We start from the raw sequence: 20,824 nt of genomic DNA on the forward strand, positions 1-20,824 counted from the left end.
GGTCGGTTTCAAAATAGCAGTCAAAGTCCTGGAAATCTATGAGAATGTGTGTAGGACGCTCCCCTACACATACCTCAACAATATGGCTGCCCGAACAAGGCCTGAACAAAGGCAGCATAAATACACATGCCATCTTAGAAGAGAGATCTCACCGAGTCCTACCCATACACAGAGAGCTACAGGCACCTGAAGACTGCTGAGGAAGGGAGAGGTAGCTTCTCCCAGGATGATCCCCCAAATTAGTTGTCTAATACAAAATGATCAGCTTTGGGACTGTAGACATACAAGCAACGGTAAATGGATCCAGCTGGTTGTCGTTGGTGTGTGTGTGTGTGTGTGTGTGTGTGTGTATGCGTATACATACATATTTAACAATATTTGAGAGGGAGTTGAGGAGGCCTTGGGAGCAGATAAAGAGAGGAAAGAGAACAAAGAAGTGTTGTAATTATATTTTAAGTTTTTGAGTTTTAGTAAATAATAAAAGTAATTAAACCAAAAGAAATTTTAGTTACATGTATTATTCTAGGAATTGGGTCCACATAATTCTTTAGAATCACAAGCACCATATTCTTAAAATAAAAATTAGGGATTATTGATAGTAATGAATTTGTGCTTCAGATTTGCAGGTAAGTTTTAGGAATAAAATATGCAGAATGATGTGTGTGTATAACTATGATAGTATGAATTATTTTTATATTTATGCAAAACTGGTGGAACTGCTTAGTTTTTACTGTTAGAGCGGGTCTGTTAGGCCTCATCCTTGATCTGGCCCCAGATGCAGACCTTGTCCAGGACCCATATGCATGCTCTCAAAGACTGTCTCTACTCTTCTGAGGTATGGCCTGTTGTTAAATTACCAAGTGATGTGTATGAATCACTGGGCACAAGTGGAGGGATTATCTCCAGTAATCTCAGCAATATCATTCAACTCAAGATGCTTGAGACTGGTTGTGAAATGTCAACACATCTGAATCCTAGCACTGGGGATTTGTAGAGCAGGAAGACCTCGACTCCAAGTGTCATATATAACTGCAGAGAGTGCTCTGGCCTTTGTGACGGGACTTGGCAGTCTACTCTTCCTGTCATTTTATTTTGCTCTGAGTTTTCTAACATTCGAATTTTTATAGAGTCTTCATCTTTTGTTTTTCTGTAAAACATTTGGAGTTGTATGTATGTGAAAAACCTAAACTTGATATTAAAAACTCAGCTAGTTCAGAGTGACAATGTTTTGCTGTAATTCGAGCAGATTATTACATTATCACTTAACAGTAAAGCTGTCTTCTGGCTGCATGGCTTTGTTTGGTACATGGTTTGAAGCACTCAGTGAGTACATTCCAGAACACAGCCAACTTGGCTTTAGTTCAGGGACAACAGATTGCCTGCTGCAAGCATAAATAACCAGATTTTTAATTGAATCACTTTAGTGTTTTTCTTTATATATTTCAGGAAAGATAGAAAATAAAAGTGAAATGTGTGTTATTAAGGAACGTTATTTTTCTTCCTCTTGGGTTTATTTTAACATTCTTAAAATATTTTTTCATTTTTGACTTTGCACCTCTTAGTAAATTGCTTTTTGATAAAACATTGCAGCGTTTCCAGTGTTCTGTGGTTTTGCCAAAAGTTATGAAAGTATCTCTCCAGCCCTGCTTGTTCAAGACAGAATTCCACCTAATGACAGGCCTACCCAAGGAAAATCGGCCTTCTGAGGTTGGAGTGCCAGCTGACACGGAATGTTAACACTTAGAGCTGCTTTTTGTTAAAAATGAATGTATTTTTCACTCTGTGTAATATACACGTTTAAATACATTTATAGTAACTGTCTAGAAGTTAAAACTAATTCAGTTCTTTTTAGTCTAGCCTGCAAGGCAATAAAAATAATACTATATTTTAAACAAGAAAATGTTCATGTGCCATAATATTTATAGTAAATTATATAACAGCTTTAGACGATGTCATATGTCATGCTGTGTAAACTCTTTTCTTAGGCCCGACTCTCTGTATATATTATCTTTCAGTGATTGTACTCAGTGGGATAGTGTTTCACTTGATACGATTTTAATCACTCTTAGGTTGAACTTGAAAGAAAGTTGGAGTCTGCAACCAAGTCTAAACTGCATTACAAGCAGCAATGGGGCCGAGCTTTGAAAGAACTTGCCAGACTCAAGCAGGTACGTGGTTGAGAGCTGACTCTGTCTTCCCATCATCACTTTGTAAGTTTCATGTTTGACACTGCTGTGTTAGAAACCTGTGTTGGCCTCTCCAGTGTTGTGGTCTAAGATCAGAGGCTTCGGGTTTATTTTTCAATGTGTTCTATGCAGAATCATGTTTTCACAATTGAAAGCTGAAACTTTTATATCTTTTATTTTTAGTTGCCACAATCTTGTTTGAAACGATCAGCTTACTCTTACTTATAAACAACGGCTTCTTTCCATAGGATTCACTTTCATTAGGGACTTTTCTAGGGGACCATTTTGGGGTAAACTAAATTTAGCATTTCTTAATATTTAAGAGCCTAACATATTTAAAATAATTTTCCTAGGGAGATACAATTACTCAATTATGAAAGCTGTCATGGAGAAGTTTTGCATAATTTTAAATTTAAAAGACTTCATAGTTATTTGAAAATCCTTGTTGACATTTTCCTTTCCTAGACAACAAAGTTATTTTCATCAGAAATTAATCTTAATTTGGGCCATAAGTTTTTAAATGGTTAAGATCCAAGAGAATACAAATGAGGCTTTTACTTTGAATATGACTTACTGGACCTGTTGGAAGATCATGAGTATTATGCCAACTTTAAAAAAAAAAAATCAGCTTTATTCTTAATGTCTTTCAGATTTTTTTAATATGTTTCCATGATATTATATTATGCACTATTAGAAATCTTTGTGATACTATGCACAAAGTTCTTTGTAAAATTCTTACCATCTGTTTACAGAACTGCCAGACTGGGTGGGAATTAAGGAGTTGTATATGTCCCAGAATAGCTTATAGCTGTGTTGAGATTGTGGGCAATAAAAGTAAGGATTAGAAACTACAGTGGGTAGACTCAACTCCTGTGTTCTTTATTTGAAATTGGACCAGAAATATTTTGAATTTTAGATTTTTTTAATATTTTATAATATTTGCATATAAGAAAGGAGATACCTTGAGTGTTATATCCAAATGTAAACACAAAATCCACTTGTGTTTCAGTTGGACATTAATTATATAGTCAGGAGGTAGTTTTTTTCTTCACAGTATTTTTAAATATGCTTGTCTCATGACCACAGTGCTATTCTCATCATGCTAGAGCTCAAAAGTTTTGGATTTTAGATTTATATTTTGCATTTTCAAAATAGCAATGTGCTATTTTAATTCTGGCAGGCCTAGTGTGTACATTTTGCACAGTAATAAGTTCTTCCTAAATGTAAAATCCTATGCTCGGTGTATGTAGGTAGGTAAGGCATGGGCCTTGCCCTCTAGAGAGGTGAGAATTCAGAAATAAGGAAGAACAGTTGTAGCAGTTAGCTCAGCACTATTCAGAAGAGAAAACACATTTGTTCAGGACAACTTAGGGATGGTGTCTGAAGGGCGGGTGGCTTCAGATGGACCTCTGGAGTTGAGCCATTAGCATCTTAATAGCAAATCTGGTTGTGATGTAGCCACAGAGTAGAGGAAATGTAGCGACTCCATGGTTATCACAAAGAATCATGAAGTGAGAAAGCACAATCCCTTCTTATTGGGTACAGGACTCTGCATGTTAAAGGTTCCCAGGAACAAAGCCTGGAAGCGTAGCAATAGAAATGAGACAAGAATCTGTGAAAGATGACGCTGAGGGCCTAGCCAGAGATTCCGGGAAGGTTTTCCAGTTTGGGAAATACAATTTAAGAAGCTGGCAGAGACAAGAATACAGTGCACACCTGTAATCCCAACATTCTGGAGGTTGAGGCAGGAGGATTGCAGTGAGTTCGAGGTCAGTTTGGATTACATAGTTCCAGGCCAGCCAGGATTTCATAACAAGACGCTCTCTTAACTGGAGCAGAGGAAGAGATAAGATTTGCAAATGCCAGTGGGCGCTGTCGGTTTTAGATTTAGAAATCTGCATCTTTCTGGATTTGATTGACCTGAGGTGATGGAGTCCTTGGCAAAGGAGCAGTCTGAAGCTGTGTAAGGTAGAGCTTGGGATTCTTATGCTTAACATGAGTAGCTTATACTAGAGAAGAATTTAGTGATGACGTATAGTGGTGTTTTTAATCCTATCATCCCTAGATAGCAGATGACAAAATGGACTGACAGTTGTCATGTGTGCTCAGGGAGACACTGAGTGATAAGACTTAGACCGAAACATGAGCGAACTCATCCTGGTGCAGTTTCAGTGCCTGGATGACGAGGGATTCCCACAAAAAGCACTGGAGCAGAAGTGCCGAGTCAGCATGTCTAGGCGGAAGCATGGTGTCAGCCTGCTAGTGAGAGCAGCACTGAGGAGAACTGCCTGACTTTGAGGAAGAAACAGCTAGACTGTAAAGTCATAATGCTCTGGTCTCATACAGAAGCAGAGGGAGGACTTGTAGGACAGGAGAGTGGGGAGAAAGTAAATAGAAGCATGCTACTCCTGAAAGGGCCTCTCCCTAAGATGTCCAGACTGCTGTTGAATCTACAATTCTCCTGCCTCAGTCTCCTAAGTAGTTAAGATTGTAGGCATAAACCTCTGCCTCTGGCTGAGGTAGGTTTTAAAAGAAAAGATGGAAGCAGAAGGCTCAAGGACTCGAGGCTTTCCTTGAGTCTGTGGCTAGTACAAGGTCAGCCTGGACCAGGAGAGACCCTGTCATGCAGGAAAGGCTGTGTGTCTTGGAGGTGGGTCAGTGAGTAACGTGCTTGCCAGGCAACATGGCAGCATGAGTTTGAACACCAGCGCCCATCTAAAGCAGGCCAGGGCTGCTGCAGGGTCCTGTCAGCCATCTTGGCTCTGGAGAAGCTCTTTCAGAAGACTCTCAGTGCTTCCTGGACAGCCAGTCTAGCCACATTGGCAAGCTCAGGTTCACTTTGAGATGCCGTCCCAAAGAAATCCAATGGAGAAGACTGAGGAAGGCACTGACGTCAAACCCTGGCCTCACCAGCGTGCATGTACGAAACACTCTTAGGAAGGAACAAAATGAAGCCAAGGGATTATAAAATCTCCCCTTCCCAAAATTCCTCTTTGCTAATTCTACTTCCTCGCATCTTGGTATCCTCTGGATCTTCTCATTCACCCTATTTCCTATTTACTCTTTCTTCTTGTACAGTTTTACTCTCTGGCTTTAAAAAGAAAAAAAAAGGATGTTTATTATTTGTTCCTAATAAGAGAGGTATCACTTTCAGAACTTTCAGATTTTTTTTCTCTTGAATTGCTGTAAATTAATAAGGAAAGAAAAGTGTTGAATTAATACTTCTCCAAAACTTAGAGTCCACTAAAGAAACTGAGAGCAGTGGGGCTGGGGTGATGGCTCACTGGGTAACCATACTCACGCTGCAGCTGAGGACCTGAGTTCACTCTCTCAGCGTCCACACAGAAAACTGTGGCCGTGTGTGCCAGGAACCCAGGCTTTGGAGGATGGAGGTAAGTCCATCCTTGGAACTTGCTGACCAGCGAGCCTGCCCAAACAGCTCTCTGCTAGGTCAGCCAAATACCCTGTCTCAGCATAGTAAGGAAAAGACTCACCTCCCAGTGACCTGCTCTGCCCTCCTCATGTGCATGCACAGACGTGGGTATTGCACTCACATGTATGCACCACACACATGCACACACACACTAAATACTAATTTAGAAATGGCAGTCAGAATGAGTGCAATGTGTTTAGTGCTTTCTTACTTTGGACTAATTTGATCCTTTATCCTGTAAACTTTCTGCTTTAGAAACATTATAAACAAGTTTTGAGATCACTAGGAACCTTTGATGTTTTGCAGGCCATACTGAGATGTGGTAATTTAAGAAGGGCAATAGCCCTTGGGGTCTTCATAGTGAATTATGCTATGCCACTAACAGTTTTTGGAAGATTAAAATTAATAACTTCATTAAATTGGCACATTTCACATGTGTGAAAATTACTTTAAAATTTTCCTCTAAAACCCTTTATTAAAAACACATTTATTTCGTGTTTGAAAATTAAATTGGAAGTGTCTCTCTGCTTTTGTTCAGAGAATTGTTTGTGCAACTTTTTGTTTAAATTGGATTAGTACCATGTTAATTTTACATTGCCTCTGGTGAATAGCCACGAGGCTATACTCTCTGCCAGTAATTTGTCACATTGAATCCCTCTGGAGGGCCATAGAAAACATTTATGTAGTGGGGATTAGACGGTGAGAGCCATATCTTAGGTTGTTAATAAATGTTAATGACAAAGCCCAGCTGGTACGGCTTGAGATAAGATCTAATGCCTGGTGCCCATCGTCAGAGCAGTGTTTAAAGAGAGCGAGCGTTCCATTACTCAGAGGCAACCTGGTATCGTCAGTTTGTGAATTAAAGAATTGTAAGCTCTTGATTGTGTAGAAGAAAACTTTCGTTCTCAGCCTCAACCCAACTTGTAAGTTTTCTACCACTGTTTAATAACTGATGGCAGCAATTGCAATAATAAATAATCATGGCATGAGGGGAGCCCCACTGAGAACCACAAGGACACAATTCTCTTATATTTTCGGTTTGGAATCTTGGGGTATTAAAACTACTTGTTTGATATGCAGGGGCAATTTAGTTTCCTTTTTCCTCTTCATGAAAATATGCTGTAGAAATATTTTTAAACAGCACCTAAATAAATGCTTGAATGATTACAAATACCTAAGATTGTCTGCATTAGTCTTCATGTTCTAAATGAGAGTGATACCAAAGCCCCTTCTAGAATGTAGATCTGTGAGCAGAATAAAAAGCTGCATTGTTTAAAAACAAATGAAAAGCTACAAAGCATGAATTGGTCATAAGAATTTAACATTTTCACTGTGCTGCATACTTTAAAACTCTGTATTTGTTCTCAGGACAGGAAACAGAACTAAGACTTTATTTAGTAGCACGTGGGTCCCTTACCATATTTGTGCACAGTAGATGTGTTTAAAACTAAGCCAGTATATTTAGTTAAAGCAACACAGACTTCATCGGCTGACATCAGCACTATCTTGTCCAGCCTCTGCTTATCCACGCAGAGTAATTAATTTGATTAATTTATAAGTAATTTAGCCAAGGATGGGGATGTAAATCTTTGTTTAAGAAAACAGTTGGAGGTCCAAGTCTTGGTTAAAAACTGTGTCTTGAAGCCATCCAGGCCCTCCTACCGGCTTGTCAGCTCTGGGTTATTTTCAGAAAACTGGACTTGAGTTCCTTAGTTTAGTTCTGCGTTTTTCCCACAGACTTAGATGGTATGTGTGAGTGGGAGAGTAAGTGGTGGCCACTTTGTAGCAGCTGTTTAGTCTACTGGATGCATGTTTACATCTCCTTTCTGGATTTATAGGCAGCCAGGGCAGAATAAAGATTATACTCACTTGATTGAGGAGCCTTTAACCCAGAGCACCGGGCAGTGGAAAGCATTTGCCCTGGTCCTGGCTTTTGCACGCATGTGTAACTATTAACAATGCGCATGCTTGCTTTAAAATTCAAGGCATTTAAAAGATTTCTCAGGTATGTTTTAGAATAAAAATGTGTCAAGTTGGGGGGGGGGAGTGTTAAGTTCATTAGTAGCCTAAAGTTGAATAATCAACTTCTGTTCTTTTTTTTTCTTTATAGTCATACCTTTTCTCATTATTTAAAAACAGTGCAAATTTTTCCAGTTATAGTGGTACACATTTATAACCCCAGCATTCAGGAGTCAGAGGCAAAAGGATCAGTCACAAGTACAGATTAGAGAGGACTTCACAGTAAGAACACTGGCTCAAAAATCTGTAGATGTAGCATTGTGGAATATAGAGGTAATATCAATTAATCTTTCCTTCCCAATTAGAGATAATCATTTACTGTACCTTTGCCCAGATATTTTTCCTTTCTTAAAAATACCTTGCCCAGGTTGGGGATTTAGCTCAGTGGTAGAGCACTTGCCTAGCAAGTGCAAGGCCCTGGGTTCGGTCCCCAGCTCCAAAAAAAAAAAAAAAATACCTTGCCCAAAGAATGTATTTATGGGTAGTCTGCACACAATGTGTGCACCCATGAGGGCCCACACAGAATGTATTTATGGGTAGTCTGCACACAACGTTTACACCCATAAGGGCCCACACAGAGGTCACACATACTTCTTCCTGGTTGTTGTTAGTGAAGCAGGGCCTCTCAGTGAACCTGGAGCTCACCAGCTTGCTAGCCGGTCTCCGACTTCCCATGCTGTGGTATGGATGCACGGCACCGTTCCTGGCACTTCCCATGGGGAGCAGGATAGGAATGCCAGTGCACGTCCTTAGGCTGACACAGAAGTTCACTTTACACAGCAGGCTTCTCCCAACCTCTTATCTCTAACCTGCACCTTCTTGCTTTCCACTAAATACCACTATCCTGAATCTTTTCTTTGTAATTTCAGCACATAAGGTATTTTAAAAATATATCCAGGAAAGCCTGGTGGCTTAGAGCTGCTGTCTCAAGTCTTTGTGAGGATGGGGCAGGAAGAAGGAGTGCAAGGCCAGGCAGGGCAAGCTGGAGAGGTTGCGTCAGTCAGAGAGTGGCCTGTCTGTAGGATGTAAGGAGAGCGATGGAGAAGCACAGCCAGCCCTCCCCACCGCACCGCACCCCACCCCTCCAGTGCACAGGCATTCTTCTACAAAACGAGTAAAGAGAGCTGGAGTATTCCAGGAAACTGGTCACCTTACATGTTTGCGCCTCTGTATTCAGTGCCTGCTTAGCACTGGTCAGCTTTAAAATCCTAAAGACCTCTGGAGATAGTATTAACTTTCACATGTTTTACTCTCTGGATACATGAAGTAGGATTCCATGAAAGTGCACCACACTTTGTAGGTTTTTTATGTAATCTTTAGTAAAACTGCTTTTTACAGGTTTCCCTATAGTAAGGCAGCCTCAACAGTTCTCCCACAAGTAACAGTTTTCAGATGTTTATATCCAAAAATAAAATTTCAGATACTAGAATACATTCACTTTCTTTTTTAAGTTTTACTAAATGCTGCTCACTGATTTCCTGAAGTGGCTGTGCTAATTTTCCATTTCCAGCAGCCATACAGAGCTGAGCTGTGACTGGGAAGAGACTTGCCTGGCACGTGTGGCTCAAGCCCCAGTGCCGCAGACACCAGCACGAACGGTAGCACATGATGGCTCCTCTCCTTCAGTCTTGTCAGTGACTGCCTACTATTAGACGCCTTAAAATTTGAGTTTGATAAGGTTGATAATAGTATTATTTAGTGGCTTCAATTTTCCACTCTCCAATTTACTCCTGATTTTTAGCATCCTTTTTATATGCTTACTGGCCACAGCAGTCCTCGTGAATGGAAAACCTGGTCATCATTTGTTCAATAGTCTGCCAAGGAGTAAATGTAGATTTTAGAATAATCAACAAGTCTGAAATTCTACGATTTCTGTAGTCTAGAGAGGAATTGTTACAGAAACAATATTCTGACTCAGGGATGCTGTACTGCAAGTGAAATTAAGAACTAAAATTCATGTGTTTAAGGTGGATTAACAGCAGTTTCTGAAAAACAGAAATAGGACATGGAAACTAGAAGATAGGTTAGTAAAAGTATTCAAATGGAAATAGGGAAAATGAGGGCGTAATCGCAGCAAAGAAAGCGTTCGGTTATGGCTGGAGGATAGCTTCGTGTGCAGGCTGGAGGATAGCCGTGTGCAGGCTGGAGGATAGCCGTGTGCAGGCTGGAGGCTGGCAGGCTGGAGGATAGCCGTGTGCAGGCTGGTGGATAGCCGTGTGCAGGCTGGAGGATAGCCTGTGTGCAGGCTGGAGGATAGCCGCAGGCTGGAGGATAGCCGTGTGCAGGCTGGAGGATAGCTTCATGCAGGCTGGAGGATAGCCGATGTGCAGGCTGGAGGATAGCTGGAGGATAACCGTGTGCAGGCTGGAGGATAGCCGTGTGCAGGCTGGAGGATAGCCGTGTGCAGGCTGGAGGATAACCCATGTGCAGGCTGGAGGATAGCTTGTGCAGGCTGGAGGATAGCCGTGTGCAGGCTGGTGGATAGCCGTGTGCAGGCTGGAGGATAGCTTAGTGTGCAGGCTGGAGGATAGCTTCGTGTGCAGGCTGGAGGATAGCTTCGTGTGCAGGCTGGAGGATAGCTTCGTGTGCAGGCTGGAGGATAGCTTCGTGTGCAGGCTGGAGGATAGCTTCGTGTGCAGGCTGGAGACCTAATTGACTCATCCACCACTCCTGTCAAAGGTAGGTAGGTGTGTCTGCATGCATCTGTCACCCAGCGTAGGAAGGGATGGAGAGAAGATCCCGTCGCCCAAGTTAGCTGATAACTTTTCTTAAGGTGGGAAGCAATAGAAGACACCCAGCACCGTGTACACACACACACACACACACACACACACACACACACACACACACACACAGATTAAGAGAAAGTTTGAGACTACATATATAATTGAAGAAGTTTGAAATATACATAAAATAAAATTTCATGACAAATAATACAAATATGAAGTAACAAAGTTCAAATGTATGCAATATGTTTTGCTTTCTATAAGATTGTCACAGTCCTAATTCATACTGGATTTTGTTAAATAAACATCTTAAAATTTTAAGAAGAGACAGAAGAGCCTGAGAGAAAATTTGACAGGAAAGAGTTGATTAAAAGATAAGAAGCGGGGCTGGGGATTTAGCTCAGTGGTAGAGCGCTTGCCTAGCAAGCGCAAGGCCCTGGGTTCGGTCCCCAGCTCCGAAAAAAAAAAGAAAAGAAAAAAAAAGATAAGAAGTAAACAGATGAAAGGAATAGAGGAAAGATGGACATCTACACATTCCAGGGTGCTTTAAAACTAACTGAACTAAGTGCTTCCATAGAGAAAATATGAATTAGCCCACATTCCAAACAGCCCAATAGTGTGCTCTCTAAGGAACAGACACAGTTCAACACATTTCAGAAGATTGTACATTAGAACATGCCCTGTTCACAGGGATGCTGAAGTGTAAGTTAATAAAATTCAATAGCATGGGACATTTCTTTCGCAGTTTACTTCTAATAACCCATTGTAAAATCAAAACCATATGAGATTAGGAAATATTTGAACTCAAAATAATAAAAATGCAATATATCAGTGCAGGAAATGGGGGGGGTGTGCTCAGAGAGGAATTTAACCGTAGCTGCACTACAAAATCAGGAAGTTGATCTTCTAGACATAGCTCAGGAGGCAGCTCCCTCAGAGAGTGTCTCCATGCATGAGGACCTGAGTTCGAACCCCATTGCACATATAAAAACATATCCAAATGCCATCCAAATGTATTGACACCTGTTTGGGAAAAGATACAAAATAAAATTAGGACAGACCACTGTGTTATCTGTCAGAACCATCAAAAAGGAGAAACATCACTGACTGTTGTTCAGAGGCATGGGGCCAGGACCTTTTACAGTAACCATTCAGTGATGGCTACCTTGCACATGGCTTGGCAATATGTTGTATTCCTAGAGTTGTGCTGTCTGACCCAGCAGCTTGGGTCTCAGATACAGAGCTAGGTAAAATGCATCCAAGTGAGTTCCGAGGGCATGCATAGCCATCTGAACATTGGCAGTATTTATAGTCTGAACTGGAAGCTGCCCAAATGGTCCTCAGCAGTGCAGAAACTGTGCGTTACTGTAAGTAATGAACTGAACAGGACAATACAATGACTCTCAAGTCAGTGTTAAGAGAAAGAAGCCCAACACAGTCATTTGGACATCATGTTTCTACAGAGCTCAGCACGATGAGCATACTCCTGGCGTTAGAGTGAAGCTGGTAATTAACCGTTGGTTAGCGTGGGTGTTAGTGCCTGGGGAGATGGGAGAAGCAACTTTCTCGTTACCCAGCTGGTAGTTATGTGAGTGGTTCACATTGTGACAGTATAGCCCAATATCCCTAGTGTTTGACCAATGTTTTATTTGCTATAGTCAGAAAATAATTTACTTAGTAAAAAAAAAAAAAAAAAAAACATGAGCTGAGCATAGAGCACACAGCCTTAATCCGAGCACTCGGGAGGCAGAAGCAGGTGGGTGTCTGAGTTCCAGGCCAGTCGGGAACAATAAAACAGCACAGACACAGAAGAGGCCCTCTGTTGCCCCTGCTGTCCTAAGGAAAGACTAGCACTTATCTGTAGAGAAGTAGTGAGTGAACTTGGAAGTTCCCCGTTACATACTGGGGTCTTCCTGCAACACTGCTTGTCATAATGGAGTCTCTCCTGCAAGGCATGGAATGGCTTCCTCCTATAGATTGTTACATTTACTTTAAAAAATTTTACCTACTTCTATGGAAGAACTGTTCATTTTTAAATGCAAGTTAAGGTATATCATTTGATCCCATTTTTATTTTTTTTTTTAAAGATGCACTTAGATTTTCATATGAGCCTAGAGAAAATTTTATCAGCTAAGCTGTGGTTGGAATTAGTGGTCAGAGACTCGTTAGTTTTGTAGGCACATGGTGTGAAGACGGGGCTCCTGGGTGCTCACAGACGCCGTTCTTTCTGCACTTCTTCGTGCTGACCAGTGGCTGCGCCTGCCCTCACTTTCTTATGTACTGTGACTGTCCAGCAAACCCCAGGCCTCATTGGCCATGAGTTATGACATCAGAGAGAGAGAGAAGAAAGTTGGGCATTTCTGACTCTCGTTTGGTCCAGAATTGGCAGCCTTTCATTCTCTCCCAAGTACTGTCCGTAAGTCAGTCCTGTGACGTGGGTATATTCACAGTGGAGCATGCCAGCTTCTTTGTTTCTTTTAAGAGGGAGCAAGAAAGCCAAATGGCTCGCCTTAAGAAACAGCAGGAGGAGTTGGAGCAGATGCGGCTGCGCTACCTGGCTGCTGAGGAGAAAGACACAGTGAGAACTGAGCAACAAGAACTGCTGGACATAAGGAACGAACTGAACAGGTACTGTCCCTCAGACGATTCCTTTCCCACCAACACGGGCCGAAAATGCAGCCATTTAATTTGGTCTTCCCTAAACTAAGAAGGGTACAGTGTCAGATGATTCAGAGATATGTAAAACAAATACACACCTATACATGTTTGTTGATATGATATAAATCATGTTAAAAAGTAAGATTTATTTTTGTTTGATCTACAGGTTTGATAGACAAAAACAAAATTGATCCTCACTTACCAAAACAGTATTTTGCATATAGCATAGTGCTTTTTAAATTGTCTTGTGTTTTAGAGATTTGTTTTTTATCACTTTGATTTATGTGTATGTATGTATATGTATGTGTATGTGTATGTAATATTTGGAGATGGGGTCCTGTGTGAATCAGAAAGGAATATTGGTTTCCCTGGAGCTGGTGTTAGAGGCAGTTGTGAGCCACCCAACATAGGTGCTGGGAATTGAACTCACATCTTCTAGAAGAGCAACAAGTGCACTTAACCATCTCCAGCTCCTTTAAATGTTTTATATGACAGCACATTTTGGAAGGTATAGGTCGTGTTATTTCATCAATGGACAGCACCATCCAAGTTTATAACATGCTGAAGAGAATAATACATATTTAGCCCTTAAGCATGGCCTAGAGATGACCTTTACAATTGACCTTCAGTGACCTTCTAAGTTCTCCTAAGTAGTTGGACTCTGGGCCTACATTACGTTGTCACTGCATGTTTTTATACATGGAGCTACCATAGACTATTGGATAGATACACATTGGGCATAAACTGGACCATGCTCCCCTGAAAGCCTCCTGTGGAAACCAAAATGTGATAGTATTTGGAGATGGAGTCTTTAGCTGACGGGTAAGAGAGTGGAGCCCTTACAAGGGGACTGTGGGGACTGTGTCCATCTAAGGATGTTACAGGATATTTGATCACAGTGTGGACTCTGAGATTGTGTTGTTTACTGGAAAAAAAGAACCAAACTGTGTCTGGTTGTGGTGTGGCTCAGCCTTAGCACATCCTTTTACTCTCAAACAGTGAAGGCACAGTTGGTCTGTAGAAGGAAGCACCCATGTTTAAAAGTGGTGACTCAGAGAAAGATGGACAGACTAGGACATGCCCACCTCTCATGAGACGAGAGGGAAGGAAAGCTATTGAAGAGAGAGCAGTAGAGAAAGAGAGGAAGTCTTACTGGGACGGTTGTAGAGACAGGTTGCAGAGAATGAGAAGGAGCCAGGAGATGAGAACAGATCGCCAGTGTTGGGGTGAGGCCAAGCAGAACAATACAGGAAAGCCAGATTGAGTCAGTCAGTGCGGACAGGAGTTTGAGCCAGACCAGGTGAGTCGAGTGTGCTAGCGCCCTATCTTGGACCCACTTTGAGTCACCCAGTCTCTCCTGTTTTGCTCTGGTAGCCTAAGCCTGCTAAGTGTGCCGTGCCGTTAAAAATGTGCTTATCCTTTGAATAAATGAAGTCAAAAGTTCTCCTTTCAAAATCACTATCTAAAAAACTACAGGAGACACTCAAATAGCAGAGTCTTAAACATTGTGATTTGATATATTTTCCTATATATGCATCCATATGATGGGGTTTATAGATTAGACACTGTAATCAAATTATATAAACAATGGGCCTCTGCCAAAATACCTTGTGGTTGCACTTCTTATGGAGACATGGTGCCTGATAGGTGAGTGAGCGTCTGAATACACGCCCTCAGATGCCGTGATTGGTTGAGATGAACAGGCAGGGAGCATAGAGCTGGAAAAGGCTGATTGATGACTCAGCGGATCTACTGGACAGCCTGGGATTCCAGCACACCACTCCGTAGGGCATGTACTTTAAAACTTAGGAATTACTTATGTGGGGGCATTTTCCCTCTAATGCTTTTGGACTGTAGAATACTATGGGTTAGTTGAAACCACAGGTAGAGCCATGCCCAGGCAGGATGTGGTGGCTTTGTTTAAATATGCTGTGTAGTAGTTCCTAACATGAAATGGCTGACGTTAGGGTTAAGGTGAAAACAATGCTACAAGTAAGGCAGGGGAGGACAGAGTTAAAAATGCTATCAATGAAACATGGGCTCAATAAAAAACCTAGCATGAAGAATCTTTGGTAGAAGCTAGAGAGATGTTCATCAGTTAAGAGCACTGTCTGTTTTTCCTAAGTTCCTAAGTTCAATTCCCAACAGCCACACAATGATGGCTCATAACCATCTATAATGTGATCTGATGCCCTCTTCTGGCATGCAGGTGTACATGCAGATAAGCACTCATACATAAAATAAAAATAACTTTAAGAAAAGAATCTTTGGTAGAAATTTAAGCAATATTTGGTGTCTACACCATTGTAAACTTGGAAAGCACAAAACAGTGAGTGAGAGCATGATCTCATTCCAATGTTGCTGTGTTGTGTACCACAGAAACCAAATGCATGCTGTGTGCTCAGATCTCTGCACATAAAACTGCTTACTGACGGTGACATGCACTGTCTGGGACCAGGTCTCCTGATTCTATTACTCCTCTCTCTCCCTGATCTGTGTGCAAAGTCAGACACAGAATTGTAAGCAGTTCTTAAAGAACCAAGGTTAATCCTAAAATATTCTGTTGCAAGGTTTCACATTCTTACTGCTAGAAACACTGTTGACATTCCTTCTCCATTTTCAAAGCAATATTCTGTATGAAATGCCGGAGTGCCCAGACAGCATCTGCTCCTATCTCCCTCCAGAGGTCATCAGAATTATCACCAAGAGACACAAATATTTGCACCTCATGCCCTCTGGACCAGGCTTCCATGGTCACAGAGTTGCGCTTTCCTCTAAGTAATTAGAAGTAATTAGAGGCACAAGCTCTTGCAGGGTGCACTTTCCTTTTTGATTTACTACGTGTGACCGAAGACAAGTAAATTTAAAGAAAATACTGTGTTCAAATAGCAAAGATACTGTGTTGAAATAACTTGAGGTAAACAACAAAGGATGGCACATCTGACTGATGGAGCTCTGTGACGGAGAGGCTTTACCGCACAAGACTTGCAAAAGTAGATGTGGTCAGAGTCAAAAAGCAGGCTATAGCACTGCATATTGGGCATCACCAAGACTCTGGGCTAGAGAGACAGCCTAGTGCTTAAAGTGTGCACAGCTCTTCCAGGGGACCTGAGTTTGGTTCCCAGCACTTAAGTCAGGTGACCCACAATACCTACCCCTCCAGCTCCATGGTACCAACACCTTCTGATGGCAGCGAAGCCCAGGTGTACACCCCACGCACATTACGTACAATTATAACAAACTGTTAGCCAGGTGTGGTGGCGGCTGTACACACCTTTAATCCCAGCACTCAGCAGGCAGAGAATGGTGAAGTTCGAAGCTAGTCTGGTCTACAGAGTGAGTTCCAGGACAGCCGGGCTACACAGAGAAACCCTGTCTCAACCAATAAACAAACAAAACAACTTTTAAAAACTTTAAATATGTATATACTTAATATATAACTAACACTTATATTTAATAATAATTAAGATGCAGAGATATGCATCTTAATTTAAAACAAAATACTCATTTTCTGGTTTGTGTATTTGGTGCTTTTTTTTTAAGTGACAGGAACTGAACCAAGGGACTTGAAGTGGCAGACAAGGGCTGTCCCTCTGTTAGGGAATGAGCTGTGTCCCGCATCTGACTTTTGTGTTTGAAACTGTCTTGTGCAACTCAGCTGGCCTGGACTTTGTGGTCCTCATGCCTCTCGCTCCATGTACCGTCTAAGGCCTGTCGTACTGTGCCTTACAGTTTGCATGCATCTGTAAGTACGAACACAGCTTGCGTTTCTATAAATATGTTGCTTTTATCAGGTGGTAATCATTGGTCTTCGCTTTCTTACTAAAAATAAAACTAGTAAAACTACTGAATTGTCTTGTTTTTAAATAGTGCTATTAAGAGTCAAAATAGTATTCTGTCTGCGACAGTGCTGTTTGCTCTTGATTTCCCAGGTTACGGCAGCAAGAACAGAAACAGTACCAGGACTACAAAGAGATTGCAAGTGGGCAACAGGGCAGCCCTCGGGGCTCTGGGCTGGAAGAAGGCCTGGATGACTACTTGACACGTCTGATAGAAGAACGGGATACTTTGATGAGAACGGGTGTCTATAACCATGAGGACCGCATAATAAGTGAACTCGACCGGCAGATCAGAGAGGTTTTGACAAAAAACAGTGCCAGTAATTAAACGCATTGAGGAAGTCTTTGCAGCTACTCTAGGTCTGCGTTTTGAATTTTTTGTAAACTCCTCAAAAGCAAGGAAAACGACGACTTTGGAATGCTCTTTTTAATTTTTTATAAGCTGAATTTTATATATTACTGTATATAGTATTTATTTGATTTTACTTACGCTACCTCTCCAATGCTGGTTTCATTTGTAATTGTATTTTATATGCTCATTTAAAATGACTTTTCAGTGTTCTTCAGTTCAAAATCTATTGTTTGACTTTAAAAACAGCCTTTCAGAACTTGTCCCAGGAGAACTGGCCACAGTAGTTCCCAGCTATATAAGTTTTTTATGTTGAGTCAAGAGAGTATGTGTTGCACTTTAAAAATGCTGTGCCCTGTTCCCTTTGATTGTAGATATCTTCAAATTAAAGCCAATTATAAGTGTAGCCATTTTTTAAAAAGCATTTATATGACCAGTCTTTTTCCCTTAACCTGTGGTATTTGCACATGACAACTTTGAAAATAAAGCAGTCACAGGCAGAAAAGCTATGTGACATGTTGGCTGACAAATTAGTCATTGCTTAAATACAGTTCATGTAGATTAAGTTTAAAAACAAATTCTGAATTTCACTGGACTCCATTTTAAGAATGTGAGAAAACAGCTTGTTCTGATCGCAGCCTCCTGCTCGCAGCTGCATGAGGCTGGTTGTCGTTAAAATTGTAGGTCGCCTTTGTCTCTCAGTGGTGGCAGTACAGCTGCAGACAGACTGAGGAAACAGACACCTAGCGACATTAGCTGAGAACACCTTCCTCCCTCTGCAGTCATTCTGTTTTCCAAGAGGCAGTGCAGCGTGAGTCCTGTAAGCCGCAGAGCTTTCCTCCGTGTTCTCCAGACCACCTCAGCCTCATGGCGGCGCTCATCCCTATGTCTGCACAACAATGAACAGGTGAGTGAGCAAACTCCCAGTTCATGTGCGAGCTTAAAACATAGAAAGTAAAAATTCTGATTCCCCAAAATAACAAATGTAAGTGTATCCTTCGGCAAGTATGAGCTAATTACCATCACTTCAGCATAAGCAAAGCGGGTTACGTGGTACTCTTCACTAGGTGTGTTTCTGGTTTGTGAAATTAAAGCCTCTATAGGAGTCATATGCTTCTTTTCTTTAATTATCCGTCTTTGTCTTCTAAAAGCAACTGAGCAGTAAATCACAGAAAGGCTGCTGGGTCTGAGGGTGGTGAGACGGATGATCACCAGGGATTTGAAATATGAATTATGGTTACACGGTCCTGATTTTCTTGGTGACATGAATGGAGCAAAAGTATTTTTGTTTTTGAAGGTCCTGGCCCAACGTTGGTTCTTCCTCCTGTATCCTGTGAGGCCTGGAGCTTTTCAAACACTAGAGGGGGCCTTAGAGTAAGCAGAAGGACTTCTAAAATGTGTGTGTGCTTTGCCTTCAAGAAAGCCATCTTTGAGCTACTGTAATTTGACAAATAAAATCCTCACTGCGTGCATCCTTGAGGTTTGTGGTCTCTTTCTCTCTAAATGGAGTGGGTAAGGTGCTGGCCTCCTTGGTATGTTTGCTTCTTCCGGGCTAAATGACTTACAGTGAGGAGAAGCTGAGGTCTTAGGTTTCACTCCATCAGCAATAGCTAGCACATCCCTGCCTGGCGTCTCACATGTTCACACCGACCCTTGTTCAGGAGCTGTCAGTGTGTGGGTGCAGCCTCAGCAGCTAGTGCGCGTCTCTGTGAAGTCTGTAGCTCTCACTTCTAGCAGTCACATGAGAAGGGTGCCTGGTGTCTGCAAGGTCGAGCTAGCACTGTGTCTGTAGGCCCTTTGAGAATTCCTTTACAGGGCTGGCTCAGTAACACCGATACTGGGGTGTAGGCTGAGTTAAGGATGTATTGGGGCTCTGTACAAACAGGAGGTCATATGACTTCCTCTCCTGACTGCCCTGTCAGATACTGCTGAGAGTCCATGGGTATGAATCGTATAGCTGAAGATACTAGAAAGTAGGCGGACCTGGCTATTACAGCTTACAGGGAGGACTCAGACCTTACCAGTGTGGTCTTCTCCACCATTGCGTCTGGCTTCCCTTACTGATGTTTGCATGATGTGTGTGGGGCGTGGTGCAGTGTGTGTGCTGTGAGGCGTGTATAGTGAGTGGCCAGAGAACAACTGTGTAGAGTCAATAATTTCCTTTCACATGGAATTGAATTCAAGTTACCAGGCTTATATGGAAAGAACCTTTATCCTTTGAGCTGTCTTGCCAGTTTCCCTAACACGATTTTACTTGGGAAAGTTCATTCATATTCCACATAAAGTCATTTTGAAGTTATAATTCCATGGTTTTGTGTGTTTATAAGGTTATGCCAGTGTCATCACTATTTAAAGTAGTTTTGTTATTCCCAAAGAGAACCCCTAAACAATGCAAATGTTCTTCATTTTCGTCTGTGCTGGCCCAAGTCACCACTAATCGATTTCTGGCTCTATGAGTTTGTTTCGTGTAGACATTTCACATGAGAGAACCCCAAACTTTATATTTAAAATTCAAAGCTATTGCTCTTTCTCTTCCTTTCTCTGTCTCTTCTCCCTCAACTTCCCTCCCCATGGAGGGAAGTTTATCCCCTGATAAACTCTATTTTATAAAAAAAAAAAAAAAAAAAAAAAAAAAAAAATTAGCAAGGCTAAAGCGTGCATTTGGTATAGGTAGTTCCTTTAGCGTAAACCATTATCAAAGCTGGGCTGAGGGAGCCTCCAGAAGGCTGCTGAGGCACAGGCGCGGCATCTCATATTGACTGTAACTGTTACAGAATACACCATGTTCCTGACAGCCATGCCGAGCACCCTGCTGCTAGAACTGACCGCAGGTACAAGGTGTGTGTCAGCCATTGCTGACCAGAGCAGCATACTTCCCACATTTTAAAGTCTGGGTTATGTGAAGCACAATCGGGCAGAAGCTTAAGTCCCATGAGGGCAGGGACCAGGCCTGCCACATGCCAGAACTGATATAGTTCTTACCATGCATAGGTTTCTAGAGAGAGAGTACACTTACTCCTTATGTCCATAGGAGATTGGTCCCAGGAGCCACATTGGTGCCAGAATCTGTGAAGACTCAAGTTCCGTGAGCATGGTGTGGCGCTCACATGCAGCCATTGCACAGCTCTGCGTGTACTCGACTCACCCGGAGAAGATACATTCCTCACTGCAGTCAAGCACTGTGTAACTAGTCGTTAGTCTGTATCACAAAGTGGACTATGAAAGAAAAATCCACCCGTGACTGGTCCGGACTCAATGTTTCAGTGTGTTTGTGAGGCCTGACTGGATCCACGGAGGCAGTCCTTAGATACTGAAGTTGATTACAATTACTAAGTCCAAATGATGGCGAATAAAGATCCGGTTGTGTGTGTTTTGCCTGTTAGAGTGCAGGCTCCCCTGGCCTGGCTGGGAGGCTTATGACAGTGGATGACTGGCTTGCCACTTTGTTGAAGGGATTGGATTCTATTTGTCAGATAGGTTAAAAAAGCAAAACCAATGTTTTTAAAGTCAAAGATAAAAGAAAATAGAAGACAAGTTTCGAAAGGGTTGGGAGATTCTGCTAAACAGTTGGACTCATTGCTCTCGGTGAGGAAACGGCGGTGAGGAAACGGTGG

The 20,824-nt window shown here is 41.9% G+C and overlaps 1 protein-coding gene across 2 annotated transcripts in view; it reads left to right on the forward strand.

Moving 5' to 3' along the window:
* Cep120 (centrosomal protein 120) overlaps window positions 1-18,687 on the forward strand; it is a 63,396-nt gene extending 44,709 nt beyond the window's left edge. For both annotated transcript variants that reach the window (XM_032885386.1, XM_032885387.1), the window contains 3 exons: window positions 2,070-2,168; window positions 12,847-12,992; window positions 16,955-18,687. In XM_032885386.1, coding sequence (XP_032741277.1) covers window positions 2,070-2,168; window positions 12,847-12,992; window positions 16,955-17,189 — 480 coding nt within the window. In that variant the 3' untranslated portion in view covers window positions 17,190-18,687. The remainder of the gene's footprint in view (window positions 1-2,069; window positions 2,169-12,846; window positions 12,993-16,954) is intronic.
* Window positions 18,688-20,824: the final 2,137 nt, after the last annotated feature.

The sequence above is a fragment of the Rattus rattus genome, chromosome 15 (genome assembly GCF_011064425.1).
Source record: "Rattus rattus isolate New Zealand chromosome 15, Rrattus_CSIRO_v1, whole genome shotgun sequence".
NCBI classification, from domain to species: domain Eukaryota; kingdom Metazoa; phylum Chordata; class Mammalia; order Rodentia; family Muridae; genus Rattus; species Rattus rattus.